Below are 14,719 nucleotides of genomic sequence, written 5' to 3' on the forward strand. Positions count from 1 at the left end.
CAGGTGCTGGCCCTAAGCACGGGTAAATGTCACGCTAGGATCACTTTAGGTTCACTGCCTGTGCCCAAGGGAGATGTCAACCCCAGTCTGTTACTCAGTGAATGTAAGTAGTGCTTATGTTTGATTCTGAAGTCTTCTAGTGCTTGGTGTCTGTGTCCCCCGGGGGGGGGGGGGGGTTCTTGTTTCCTGCTGCTGAAAACGTTTCAAACCACCTTAATGGGAATTAATTATGGAAAAGACTAGTCTGAATTAGAGGCATTTTGAAAATAAATACCTTTACTTCCAAATAAATGTTTCCTTTTCAAGTAATTAGCCATTATTCCAAGCAGAGGTTCAAAGGACCTACTTTAATGAGTGACTTGGTCATTAGCAACCTTCATTTGTACATAAATATGCTAAGGCAGTGTTTCATAATGTGCTTCCCTAGGTAAGCTAAACGTGCCCGCTGACCCTCAGTTTACACCATTTATGCACTTAGCAAACCCTTTCTTCACAGAGGGCAAACGGGCCGTGGCTGCACTGTGATAATTCTGGTGTGATGAATCGCCCTTCTATAGCTCCTGAGCCCGCATACCAATGCTCCCCTTGTGGGTTACAAAGGAGCCAAGGTCTCACCCCGGCTGACCCGGCCATCTGTCGGGTATGGTCAGAAAATACAATGAACTTTTGTATTAGCCTCCACCAGGATTTCTCAGACTTGGCATGCTCAACTGGATCATTCTTTGCTGCGGGGGCTGTCCCGTGCATTGTGGGATATTCAGCAGCATCCCTGGTCTCTACCCAGGGGATGCCAGTAGCATCCCCTTTCTCGGCTATTTCCAGACATTGGCCAATGTCCCTTGGGGGGTATCCACCTGGAAATCTTCTAGTGAACTTTTTTAAACAACTGATGCCTGGATCCCAAGTTCCAAAAGCTCCCAGGTGACTCTGAGAGCTCTAGCCACCAACACTGCCATCCTAGATTCAGACCTGTTCAGTATGTCACTTTCATGAGAAGAAAAAGCCCTGGGACTTAAAGTTCTGAAAAACGGTGACTAAAGCCAACATATAACCCATTCCAGAGCCCGGTAGGAATTCAAGTTTGATTAGCTGCTATTTCTCAGCTTTCAATAAACTCACTGGAATTTGACTTTTGGTCTGAGTTGACCTATGTACCACTGTCCTCTTCCTCTTCTTGTCATCCTAGAATTAAATCACCTTACCTTGTCCAGATGAGAGTAATGGTCCCTTTACTATCTGTTTACCTTTGCCATTCGGGAAATGTTAATTGAGCACCTACTAGAGCCAGGTGCTGGGGATACAGATCTGGGCCAGGAAAGCAGGGGTGGAGGATTGGTGGGTAGGGGGCGGAAATAGGGAGCCAGGAAAGGCCTTAAGAAGGTGATGGGACGATGGGGGAGGGCAGGTGGATTCTGGACTGAAGGAGCACCACTTGCAAAGATCAAGGGTTGTTTGAGAAACTGGGGTCTGGAGCACAGGGTCCCTGCACGACCGTGATGGGGGCCCATGCAAGAGAAGCATGCAGGGTGCAGACAGACCATCAGGGACCTTGAAAACCAGCCAACCAGGCCTAACTTCATCCTGAAGGTCATGGATCTAAAGCAAGGAAGTAAAAAAAAAAAAAAGCTTTTCATCGTCAATTTAGAATCAAAATCACTGGGATTTGAGGCAAGGGGGGTAGATAAGATCAGGGGCCAGGGGCCAGATGAGAGGTCTGGTTTAGCAGGTAACCAAACACACAGAGCTAGGGCTCTGAGGAGACATCCGGGTTACAGAGAAAGATCTGCCACTGCCCTACTTAGGGTGTGTGCTGGAACTCAGATATTAGGGGCTGAACTATGTCCCCTCAACCAAAAAACCCCCCCAAAACCCCAAAGCCTCAAATGTTGAGTCCTGACCCTTTGTACCTCAGAACGTGACTGTATTTGGAGATAGGGCCTTTACAGAGGTAATTAACTTAAAATGAGGTCATTGGGATGGGCCATAATCCAACAGGACTGGTGTCCTTGTAAAAAGAGACTAGACCACAGACGCACACAGAGGGAAGCCCGTGTGAGGACCCAGGGAGAAGGTGGCATGCGCAAGCCAGGGAGAGAGGCCTCAGAAGGAACAGCCCTGCCGACACTTGATCTCAGACTTCCAGCATTTAGACCCGAGAGGAGCTAAATGTCTGTTAGACCCCCCACCCCCAGCCCGTCTGTGGTACTTGTTATGCAGCCCGAGCTGACTGAGACTCTGGGGACCCATCTGAAGGGAGCAGGTGGTGGAAAGGATTCTCGAAGGAGAAGAGCAACCAGCAGAGCACAAGAAAAATCTGGAAAAGCAGCCTGCCCCCGCCAATCCCAAGGAGAGAGTGTCAAGGACTGAGCAGTCACCGGCAACGCCCCGCAGAAGTTGACCGAGACCGCCGAAGCAGTCCCAGGGATCTGGCATCAGGCAGGCTTGACACCATCTGGGGCGCAGAGACCACGAGGCCCAGCAGGCAAGGCAGGGACGCTGGGCAAAGCTGGCGCCTCCCAAGAGCACGGACACACAGACAGTGCTAGGGCCGTAGCCCCTGGGACGTGGCCAGGCTTGTGACGGGGGCTTTGCGAGGGCTCTCACGGAGGCCCACACCAACATGCGTGCTCCAGGGGCAGCATACGGCGGCTGGACAGAAGCCAAGAGGCCTGCCGTAGGGGTCCTGAGGACACAGTGCCACATGGACCCAGCCTGGGCCCGGGGGTTCTTCTGCCCTGGGTCTCTACTCTCGTTTCTCCATTACAAACCTCAGATAACTCATTGTCTACTGGGGGAAAACCCAACCGATCCCCAAGGATGGACTGTGGAGGCCTGGGCAGTCGGGCCCCAAGTTCTGCTGCAGGTGTCCCCCTCCACGCCCTGCACTAGTCCCTTCCCAGCCTGTGTTAGCTCCTCCGCAGACGAGGCCCTTTCTATCTTTCAAGACCCCAGCCCTCCTTCAGGGCCCAGCTCAAAGGCTGCAGCACCCGGCTCCCCCTGCCACGGTGGGAACTCCCAGGGCCGAGCACATACCTCATGGGCTTTCTTGGGCCTGAGCACTTCTGCACCCCTCACCCTCAGCTCCCGGCCCTCACACGCTCGACTCAGCTGGTCCCACACTGGGCCTAGAATCCTCCATTTACCAACTGTCTTGGCTACACCACGAGCTCCTTCTTCAAGGCAGAGACCATCTTCTACCCATCTGTGTCACCCACCCAAGGCGGAGCAGAAGGCCTGCCTACAGAACAGATGTTCTGACAGAAGGACCAGAGCCAGGCACCACACAAGTGACTGCAGAAATCACCTCTAACGGGGGAGGGGAGGGATGAAAGGGTTGTACGAAGCAGTCTTCAAAAAGTATAGAACGACACCTATGTCCACAGCAGCATTATTTCCAACAGCCAAAAGGTGGAAGCAACCCAATGGTCCATCAGTGGATGAATGGATAAACAAAATGTGGTCTATACCTAGCACAGAATATGGTTCGGCCTTAAAAAAGGAAGGAAATTCTGACACATGCTACAATGTGGATGAACCCTGAGAACATTCCACCAAGTAAAATAAAGCCAGTCACAAAAGAACAAGGACTAGAATGGCTCCGCTGAGGTGAGGTCCCCGGAGTAGTCAGATTCAGAGAGAGAAAGTGCAGTGGTGGTTGCCAGGGGCAGGGGGAGGCGGAGGGGGCTGGGCACTTAGCGGTGAATGGGGACAGAGTTTCAGTTTGGAAAGATGACAAAGTCCCGGAGATGGATGGTGGCGATGGCTGCACAGCACACTGTGACTGTATTTCATCCCACTCAGTTGTACACGTAAACATGGTTAAAATGGTACATTTTATGTTATGTGGATTTTACAATAAAAAAAAAAAACTTTTTAAAAAGTAGGACAAAAACTTTGTGTTCACTGCAAACGCTCATGTATATTCATTGGAGAACAGTGGAGTTCCTCAGTATGTAACAATCAAGGGTGCCCAATTTGTAAAGCATCTTTTAAACACACAGAGAAAAAGCAGCTTTTAATCTAATCTGGGAGGAAACACTCTGTAGTGCAAATTACTATGCTGAGTGCATAACCCAGCCATAATTTAATATGACCACTGGGACGTCTGAGCTGCTTGATGCAAGCATCATCTCCTTTGCACTTCTTCTTTAAATGATACCAAGAAATAAAGTGTGACTGTTCGCTTTTGGCAGAATTAAATTAGAGAAAGGACTGACCATCCTCTCCATTTAAAAAAATAAATAAATAAAAGGGAGACAAACACTTAAGTAGCATTCCTATGACTTAACATTCTTTACCACACATCCCTATGACTCAGCTGTTTGGTTCACTGCTCAGATAAGTAAACCAACTGTCTCACTTCTGGGGCAGTGTTTTCAAATGTAAGAAGGCTCCCTCCGTGGCTCCTTCTTGCTGCATACCTTGAGTGAACTAAACATTCAACACAAAACTGGCTAGGGCTTTGTGAAGCTGTTCCCTGGGAAAAACAGACGCACAAAAAGTATGTTGCACTCTGACTACAAGACATCTAGAAAAAGATATAAAACACAACCAAGGCACAGAGAAGGAGGAAAGACACTGAAAAATCAGGAAGAAAGACTTGAAGGGCTCAGGGATCCTTGCTTAGCTCTGCAGCCGTGACAGCTGGCTTTGTGAGAGACAACGGGCTGGAGCCCCCACGAGAAGCACCACCGCTCAGAAGGGCCCACATCTGGCTTAAAGCTAGGCTGTCACTCTCTTGATCTTAGTAATTTTTGGATGAGGGGTTCTGCATTTTCATCTTGCACTGGGCCCCACAAATGATGTAGCTGGTCCTGAGACCAGCAGAAAGGTTTGGAAAAACACTCACCCTGTGTGGGGTCAGGGGTGGGGGGAACGATTTGTAAAACTGTTTCAGTGACTGCCCAAGGGCTTGTTCCAAGCTCTCTCTGTGATCTGGAGCTAATAACTGAGACCATGTATCACTGTTTCTAGAAAAGAAGCCTCAGGAGGAGTATCCCAGCCAATTCCATACTAAGCTTAAGCTGCCAGGTAAGTTATATCCTGAGTCTCTGGGAAGAAAAAGAATACTTTTAAGTATGTAATGGTTCAATCATCAATGTTCAATTATTCTCGATTAATTGCCAAAAAAATTCATCTCTAATCCCTTCCATCCTAATGAAGAATAGCTACTACCACCCCCTGCCACATGGTCTGCAGGAGACCCCCAGGGCTGGGTAACCACATCCTCTACTCTGAAACCTGCCTGGACATCAGATTTGCACCCAGGAATCTGGAATGGACAGAGGAATGCAGCGCCTCCGTGCTGACCAGTGCCTGACCAGGTAAGCAAAAGCATGGGCAAAGTCAGCCTGTAGAGGGAACAAAGCTGACTTCTGGAGAAAGGGCTGAGAGCACACGTGACTCCTGACAGAAGGGCAGTGGCACCAGGGCTCCTGATTCAACCCCTCCCCCACAATTTTCTGGTTTCAGATCCCACCCTAGGTTCCCTGAGCCATTCCTGCATCTTTCCTATACATTTCTTTTCTATTTTGTTAATGTAATGTGAAATTTGTTTTCCTCACTTGCAACCAAGAGTCATACGAGAGGTTTTACAGAATCTAATCCTGTGCAAATGGAGTGGCCTCAGGCAGTATTCTATTTCAGCAGTGATTTATTTTAGGGGAACCTAGCTCAATCGGTCAATAACCATTGCCCCTCTTTCCCAGAAATAGAGGCCTTGCCAATCTCTAGGTCACTTGTTTGGAGGAACATCTGCCTACACATAATGATCAGCACTGAGCAGCCTTGAGCAAATGAAAGAACAAGCCCCCAGTCACAGATGATCAAGGTCTGAAGGCTAGAGGTCAGTGACTGCCCTCTCATGACAAGTCAGCAAGGACAGCGTTCGGGGTGGGTGGGGCAGCCCTCGGGGGGCGCCTGGCCCTCTGCACGGTTTCCACCTGCCCCTGAGGTGAGCTCTCTGACCCCTGCCACCGAGGTCCAAAGCTACCACCAACCCCTCTAAAATTCCACAGTTTCTCTGATCCACCAGCACAGCCAGCCCAGACTTTTTAACACGTGTAGATGGTTCTCCATCCAACGGCATGACCTCAAGTTCCTGAGCCAAAACCTCTGTGGGGGTGTGAAGCCCCTGGCAGAACCCTGCTCTCTGATTCCTCGAGGTCGGCCAGAAAAGCCTTTTCCTTTTCAGATCCTTTGGAGCCCTGTGACCAGTGACCTGAAAACAAACAAAGCCATTACATGGTCTTGTTCATCAGACTAGAGGTCCGTTTTGGTCAGACTCCTCAGGCCACCCTGGATTCCTGCATCCTGGAGGAAGGCACACCTGGCCCCCCACGTGATGGGTTTATGGGCGGAGGGGAGGGGACAGACACCTTGGAGTGCCCAAGGAATAAATCATGCTCCCAGGTGTGGCCTATCGGCTCCTCCCCACCGAAGTATTTCTCAGATGACTCATTTGACTCATTCGGCTGGTCCTCACCCCCACACACAGGAGGGAGAACGGGATCTGAGATTCCCAGGTTCCTCGGGGTTTGCCGGGCGCCTGGCGGGGAGGGCAGTGGGCTCTCCCCGGCTGTTCTCATTCTAGCCTCCCGGGAAGGCGAGCGATGACCCACTCTCCCAAAGATAAAGCTCATGGAGCTGTACCTGTGACTGTCACGGCTGTTGCTAATATCTGCTGGTCCTCAGCAGCCGTCAGGACCTGAACCCACTCCTGCCAGACGGAAAAGCCCTTCTTCCTCTTTCATGGTTGCAGATTCAGGTGAGCTCAGGGAGTCTCAGGGAAGACTTCGTGGGTAGAAGACGCGTCAGACACAGCTCCGGGGTGGAGAGGGGCAGGGTGCATTCTGACCACCACACAGCTGGGGTTAGGACAGAGAGACCCGGCCGAGGGCCGGAGAGCAGAGTGAGGATGAGCAAGTCCAAAGGAGGAACAGGGACACATTGGCTGAAGGAAGGAGGAGCAGGCCGGCCAGGCAGAAGGAGCAGAGCTCAGCGCAATGTGCCCAGAGAGGAGCCCTGCCCAACCCCACCGACCCCACCCCAGCGCACAGCTCCCAAAGGCCGTGTCCCTTCCCTCTCAGGCGGCCACAGGACGGCCATCCCTGACAGGCCGGACAAAAGGAACAGGGGCCAGCAAGTGCCCGCCAGCGCTTGCTGGCCCCTGTCCCCTGGCGGGGGCCGCCCCAGAGCAGAGGCAAGAACACCCTGCAGGGTGAGGGGAGCTAGATTCTAGCCCCTGCAGAGCTGGTGGCTCTGGATAAGTCAGCGACACCCCCCACACTCACTCCAGCCTCAGTCTTCTCATCTGTAAACTGAGGACTTTGGATGAAGAGATCGTATTATATGTTAGCCGTGCCCAGGACAATTTTTTTTTTTTTTTTTTTACCTACACTAGGCATTTGGTAAAGGTAAAGCTGGTTGGATCGAAGTAAACTCTAGACTGATGGTTTCCTATGTCAGGGTCTTTCAGCTTTGTGCAAATTCAATTTGCACTCCCCCCTTTTGAGGAGGAGGGCAGGGAAAATGCTGGAACACTCCAATGGGCCAGTGCTGCTTCCTAGCAATAGCCCTGGAAAGAGGCTTCAGGCCCACTTGCCCCAAGTCTGGCCTGGACCTGCAGCTGCGATGTGATTTTCCACAGCTTCTCCTCAGAACCTCTTCTTGGGCTGGCCGGCCTCCTTCCCACAGCCCAAACCACCCGGTTTCCCCAGAACCTTCGGTCAGGCGACCTCTCCCCATCAAATGCTCTGCACCCTCCCCTCTGCCTCTCCACAGAGCCCCACTCCCCATCCTAGCTCCCCTTCTCCACAGGCTCTGCCTTGCTGCCCTCCATCCCAATTCATCCCCTCAGGTGACTCGGGTCATCTCACGGCTGATGTTCTGAATGTGACTCATAGCCACCCCTCCCCACGTTCCCACCTTCACTGCCTCCTAGCAATTCTAAGCTCTCACCATACCACAGGACCCTTGCAAATGCCATTCTCTCTCCTCCCTCTCCCACTCAAACCTAAGATCTCAACTCAGATGTCAGTTGCACTCAGAGACCAGTCAGTGTAGGCCAGGCTTTTTGTTCTAGTCTTTCATTTCCCTTTCTTTCCACACACTTAACTCCATATGTATTTAAAGGATTATTATTAGTTAAGGTGTGCCTCCCTCATTAGTCTATAAGCTCTATGGGACTGGAGCTGTCTACATCTGTCATTCTATCCCGAATACATAGCACAAGGCTTGGCCCAAAAGAGGGACTCATCTATGAAAGGAAGGAAGGAGAAAAGTTAAAAGAAAAAAAAAAGGGAATGAAGTGGCCTCCAGTCGCACTTAGTGGTGTAAGGATGGTTTAACAACTGGATCTCTGCAGAAAACATAAAACCCCGAGGTGTAGTGTTTGCCAATTCCATGGTGTAGATGCTCCCACCATGGCTGCCTTGAAGCCACCAACGGACATTCCTGAGTGTGCAGCTCGACAGAGAAGCGCACACTGGCTCAGAGTCAGCAGAGGCCAAGCGGCTCAAGCTCACTGCTGGTTTGTGGCAACGCGAGGACTGACATTCAGAAAACCCATCGTGGTTTCAAATGGCATCAACTTTTGACTCAATCCTACTTTGGACTGAAGGCCAAAATGAATTGAGACCTGCAAAAAATGCTACAGACAAAAGAGGAAAAAGAGGGGAAAAAAAAAAAAAAGGAGAAAAAAGAGGTTTTGCAGCCAGCTCAGAACAAGAAGATGCAGGAAAGGTGAGCCCCATGGCGTGGGGTAGACCGTTGGCTCCCAAAAGATGACAAGGGTTGCTTAACAACCATTTAGCTTCTGGTTTTCCCACTGGCGTCACTACCAAATGCAGTGTTTAGAATGTCGTTAGGAGCAAGTCAAAGCCTGCATGAAATGCGGGTCGTATCCAGGGGCCTACTATTTATTTCCCTTTCTAGCAATTTATCCTACTAGTTTAATCCAAGCAAAATGGGTATCTGCGACACCAAATGACAGAGGTACCAAGATCAAAAAAATATTAGAAGAAAGTATGGGTCTTTTTCTAATATTCCGGGATTATGGAAGCCCTAAATCTAATGCAAAACCCAGAAACCCTAACAGAAAAGATTAAGTTGACTCTATACAAGCCAAAAGTTTCTGCATAACAAACACACCATAAAAAAAAAAAAAAAAAAAAAAAAAAAAAAGCCAGGGGAAAAACATTTACAAGACATCCAGAGAGAATTAACCTTCTGCTTGGAGCACTTCTACGGGAACTTTTGTATACTCCTCCCCCAAAACACACACATAGGCAAAGGACCTCAGGAGGGCAGTTCAAAGAAAAGGAAACAAATGGCTCAAAAAATTTCAGAGACATGTTTAACCTCCTTCCTAACAAGAGGAATGCAAATGACAACCACCACCAAATACACCTCACAGATCCAATGAGGAGACCTTTCCAAGTGTGGTAAGTCCTTGGTCAGGGAGGGTATAGGGAACAGGACCTCCAGCTTGACGGATGGAAGCGGAAATTGGTAAGATCTCTAGAGAGATCATTTAACAACATCTATTAAAATAAAAATGTAGCCTACTTTGACCTTCCACTTTTAAGAATTTCATGCATGCCAGAATTTCATTACATATTATATAACAGCAAAGACTGGAAACAACCTCAGCACCCCCTTGGTAGGTGACTACTTAAATAAATTATGGCTTGCCCATACAATGGAATACTATGCAGAAATAGTATTACAGAAGCAAACTGAGGGGCTCTCTCACTGGTGATAGGCATCTATCCCCGACAGTGGTATAAACAGGCATAGAACAATGTATGTATTATGTCATTGTTTGTGAGAGACAAATATATAAATGAAAATATACTTAGACTATTTCTAGAAGAATACATAAGAAACTGGTAACCATGGTTGCTTCTGAAGAGGGAAACTGGAGGCAGAGATGGAAGGCAATGTTACTATTACGGTCTGCTTTCTGTACCGTGTGCATGCATTATCTATTGGTCAATCTCTAAACAGAGAGCTGCATAAAGATGTTCACTGCTGTGTTGTATACACTAGACAAAATAAATCAACCACCACTGGGATGACCTGACACTGGGTTATTTTTAAAATATTACTATTGCAATGAAATTGTAATTATTTTTAATCCTAATTAAATTGTACTGAATCACTTTAAATACTTCTAGACTTGAGCCCCAGAAAAAGAATACAAATTACTTCCCAGGATATTTAAACAACTCTCAGATGTACTTACAGGACGAAAGCCAGCAATCTTTGAGAATTCATGGAGAACAGAAGAAGTGTAAGAAGACCGGGGACGAACATCCCAAACTTTATATTATATAAAGAAAAAGAAGGGAGCTTAGAAAGTTTAGCAGCTGACATTGATTTTTGGCAACATTCCAAGGGCTATTCAAGGAAGTGGTGAGCACTGGAAACCAAGGAGGATTCACTCAGAACAACGCAGGATAATGATGCAAATTATTAAGAGGAATATTTTAAAGTCAGCGGTATTGTGTTTTTTTAACGTTGTGTAAAATCTTTGACAATCTGAGCTGCCTGGGGATGCTGGTGTGGGACAGGGAGCCATGTCCGGCCTCAGTTCTCCCAGAGCTGACCTCTAAGTGACTCAGAACTTTGTTAGATTTGTTTCGGAAAGGCATGGCTGGGAGATAAAATGCAGAGCTATGAATGTCCCTGGGAAGTTGAACACAGGGTTCAAGGTACACAGCTCCTGGCCCACTCTCGTACATGTTAACTGAATATCCAAGATAATGCTCAGTGTTAAGACTGGCCTTGGATTAGTCAACATTCACAAAAGGAAGTAACATAATAAAAGGAAACGTTTGGAAAACTTTATAGGGTTGCACAAAAGAAAGGTGCGTTATTATTTTGAAGGCATTGAAAATTTTGGAACAAATACCAAAGACCAAGGCACAAAACAGAAATAAGCAGATACTAACAGGAGACATGTAATGACGCAAAACTATTACGAAGCAACCTAAATTGTGTGCCATGTCACAGAAGCATAGCCTGAGAAATCCTTGACAACGCAATCCCACAAAGATTTGGTGACCACGGTCTCCAGATAGAAGCTTGTCGTGTTCACTGAAAGCCTTCATGCATCAACTGTGCAGGCTTTGTTAGTGGAAGCACAGTGTCCATCCATGCTCCCTTGTAGTTAGGGCACACAGGGCCTGCCAGGCTGTGTTCTGAGTGTCATGTTTAAGAGACACTCATGCCAAGGGGAGCAATCAGCATGGCAAATTCTGTCATGTGTGGAATGGCGGAAGTAGCTGGAGATTTTTTAGCCAGGAAAGAAACTTGGGTATTCTCCGATATCTGAACACCTATTATATAAAGGAAAAAGAATCCTTCAGAGGAGCAAGCCATGCAAACAGGCATGAGATGGCCTGGGTTATATTCACCCCAAAACGTGCTTGTCTGCATGGAGTGAGCTGCCTAGCCAATGGGGCCCTCCCTTCCCATCCTGGAAGGGGTACCCATGTCAGGGATATTGATCAGGAGAGGAGAGAGGCTTGTCAGCCTGAAGATCCCTTTTAACTACAATAACCTGGGATTCTAACTGGCTTGGCAGTTTCAAATGTGCAGGTGCTATTACAACCTATATGTGACAAGCTGTGTACTACATATGACATACATTAACGATGTATATTTATATTTGTAATACAATATATATTCGTAATAAAATACGTATGTATAATATAACACAATAAAACATCATATATGCCTGGCAGTTTTTCTGTATCCCCTCCCCCCCCAACACTTAGAGATAGAATAGGACACTTATTGGAGGGGCACATACACGCTGAGGGGAATTGAATGACAGAGACATTGTGGGAGATTATTTTCAAGTGGCTAGATGATGGTATGGAGTGGGGAAACAGGGTACAAAAGGCAACTTCTCGGACTCTGAACTTTCATCCACTGACGGAAGGTGACACCTTGCACTTCTGCTCTTACAAACCAAGCTGACAGGCATCTGACCTCTAGAATTGCGCACCCATCACGGTCCATATTTGTGCATCTGTGGGCACATCCAGCTGAAGCTGAAAGGCGGCCTTAGTATATGCCAAATGTGCTTAAAGAGCTCTTTAAGGCTTTTGTTATGGCATCGAACACTGTAGAAGGACAGTCCTTTATTTAGATCTTATTTGTGCGAGAAAATCAGTATGCCCTTTCTAGTCTTTATCTTACAAGAAAATGTGTCTCTAACTATTGTCCCGAGGTCTTCAGCTCCCAGCCTTGCCCTGTCAGCTACAGGTAAGCATGACAGAGCTCTGAAGCAGCCCCAAAGCATAGGGCACACATTACTGCCATCTTTGACCCACCTGAGTGCTAATTTAGAAAAATTGGCCAGCTCTCCACTCTGCCTTTAAAGCCTGTTTTCAAGGACTATTTTAGTGCTCTCATCCCCGCCATCGGGCAGTCCCTGGGTCCCCACCACCAGGATAATGATGCTCTATCTCTCCTCCTAACTTTCAAGTTCCCCTCGCCTCTGACCCCAGGACAGAGCACCCTCTAAACACGTTTGCTTTGATCTCTATTATTCCTCCTCTACTTTAAAAAGGGGTTTAAAGTATTTGAAAATGTCACCAAATCCTTACTTGCACAGACATACAAAGGGTGTTAAAATAGTCTCTATAGTCATTGTTCTGAATTTTTTCCATACTGGTAACAAAAAAAAACAAAACAACAACAACAACAAAAACAAATGTTGCCCAGCATGGATGGGAAACAGAGTCACAGGAACACATTTGGAAAGGAGAGGCGCTGGGGCTGGGGCTGGGGGGTGTCAAGGTGAACCAAGCCTGAAGGATCTTCCCCATTAACAGCTAATCCTGTCAGTTCCCACAGGACAGATCATTTCTTGCCAGGTTGGTACATGATTAAAACAAGGATTATGATGATGTAAGAGTTTCATGTTACACATCCATGAGCTACAACTGTTTACTAACACTTATTTGGGGGGAAAAAGCACATGCACACTGTCACACTTCAGTCTCACGTTTAAACAAAGCATTTAAAACTCAGAACTGCCCAGAAGGGGAGGGGAGGTCTATACTTACTTTGAAATACAAATTAGTTATTTAAAACACAGAACGGACAAAAAACCCAAATTGCTTAATAAATGTCTCTTGTATGTTAAGAAAAATCAGAAAACACAGAGGTCTCCGGGATTGATTTTTCTGCCCGCCACACAGCTCCTCTCAAAAACCACTGCTGCTCATTTCACACAATGCAGTACCTCTGCCAGAGGGGCTCCTTCTGGACTCTGAGCAAGGCGGTTGCTCAGCTAAAGCCTCCCAGGGTCTCGATGCTTCAGACAAAAGCAGCTGCTATGTGGGAGTGGCAGTGGTCCGGGGACACAAAACAAATTCTTAGTTTCCTTCCTATACTCTAGAGATACTCCTGAAGTCCCGAGAAGACATTTGAGGGAACACTGGAGTGGCAAAATCTAAAGTCAAAAATAGCAAATCTTTGGAGAGGAATGAGCACAATGAGAAGGGAAAGGGAATTTGCGAAAGCTCTTTGCTTCTGTGGCTCTTAACTTGGGTTCTTTAGTTGGCTTTAGCCTGTTTGCAAACCCAGCACCGGATGACTGTGGTCTGCCAGGAAGAAGAACATCTGGGAATATGACATTAGTCCCATGGATAGATATTTCTTTGTGGGAGACCACTAGCCTGGCAGAAGACTAGAACCGAGGTCCTGGCTCCAGGCATCAGACCCTGAATGAGGCGAGTCTTCCAGAGCTGACTGGCTGACAGGTCAGCGGCCTCACCTTTCTTGAGGGCCACCCCTGCCTGAATGAGGGTTAACAGCTGGAAGGGTAAGGGAAGGGAGCTCAAGTCATTTGTGGGGGAGGGGCTCTCTTTACAAACGTGCACTCGGGCAGGAGTTTGGGTGCAAACTAGGAAAGGCCACGGAGCCCCCTTAGGATTGGGAGACAGCTTCCCCGAGGAAGGCAGCGAAAAGCCCCCGCCTCACACCCAGGCAAATGCATCTCGTTTGGGGGACGGAGGATTAAGCCAATGCCAGATGCACGTACACACAGGGTAGCATCGCTTTAAGGGACCTCGGTCTGCACGGAGGGAGACCGAGGGCAGGGTGGAGGAGATCCAGGAGTGAAAGGCTCAGGAGAAGGACGCGGGGCCGGGGCGGGCGCAGCCCTTACCTTGCTGACCACGTTTTGGACGAGGCCTGTGCGGATGCCGTAGTCCCACGCGTGGCAGTCGCAGTTGGAGGCGTTGTCCCCCTTGTCCGGAGGGGACGGCAGGGGTGGCGTGTCACCCCCGTCCGCGCCGCTGCCGTTGCTAAGGTTGCCCGCGGCCCCCCAGGAGGCAGCGGAGAAGGGGGTGGTCGGGGGGCTGGTCCAGTTGGCCACGTCGCCGGCGTCCCACCGGCCGGTGGCGGTGACCCCCGCCAGCTCCGCGCCTTTGCCGGCCCCGCGGCACCAGAAGTTCGGCTGGTCCAAGAGGAAAGAGTCCGAGAACTGGCTGAAGCCGATGAACAGCGCCGGGATCCAGGTGAGCAGCACGAGGGTCTTCTGGTAGCCCCCGCCCAGGCCCCCGAGGAAGGGCAGCACCGACCCGTCGTAGTCCAGCAACAGGAGGCTCGGGGCCCCCGCCGCCGCCGCCGCCGAGCTGCAGCCCGAGTGCGGGCCGCCGGCGGCGGGATGCGGCGCGGGCAGCGGCTGGATCTCCCC

The 14,719-nt window shown here is 49.0% G+C and overlaps 1 protein-coding gene across 1 annotated transcript in view; it reads right to left on the reverse strand.

Moving 5' to 3' along the window:
* Positions 1-14,719, reverse strand: part of SLC22A23 (solute carrier family 22 member 23) — a 179,700-nt gene that overhangs the window by 163,463 nt on the left and 1,518 nt on the right. The window contains exon 2 of the mRNA XM_021697195.2: positions 14,189-14,713. Within this exon, the coding sequence (XP_021552870.2) occupies positions 14,189-14,713 (525 nt within the window). The remainder of the gene's footprint in view (positions 1-14,188; positions 14,714-14,719) is intronic.

Source organism: Neomonachus schauinslandi, chromosome 8 (assembly GCF_002201575.2).
Source record: "Neomonachus schauinslandi chromosome 8, ASM220157v2, whole genome shotgun sequence".
NCBI classification, from domain to species: domain Eukaryota; kingdom Metazoa; phylum Chordata; class Mammalia; order Carnivora; family Phocidae; genus Neomonachus; species Neomonachus schauinslandi.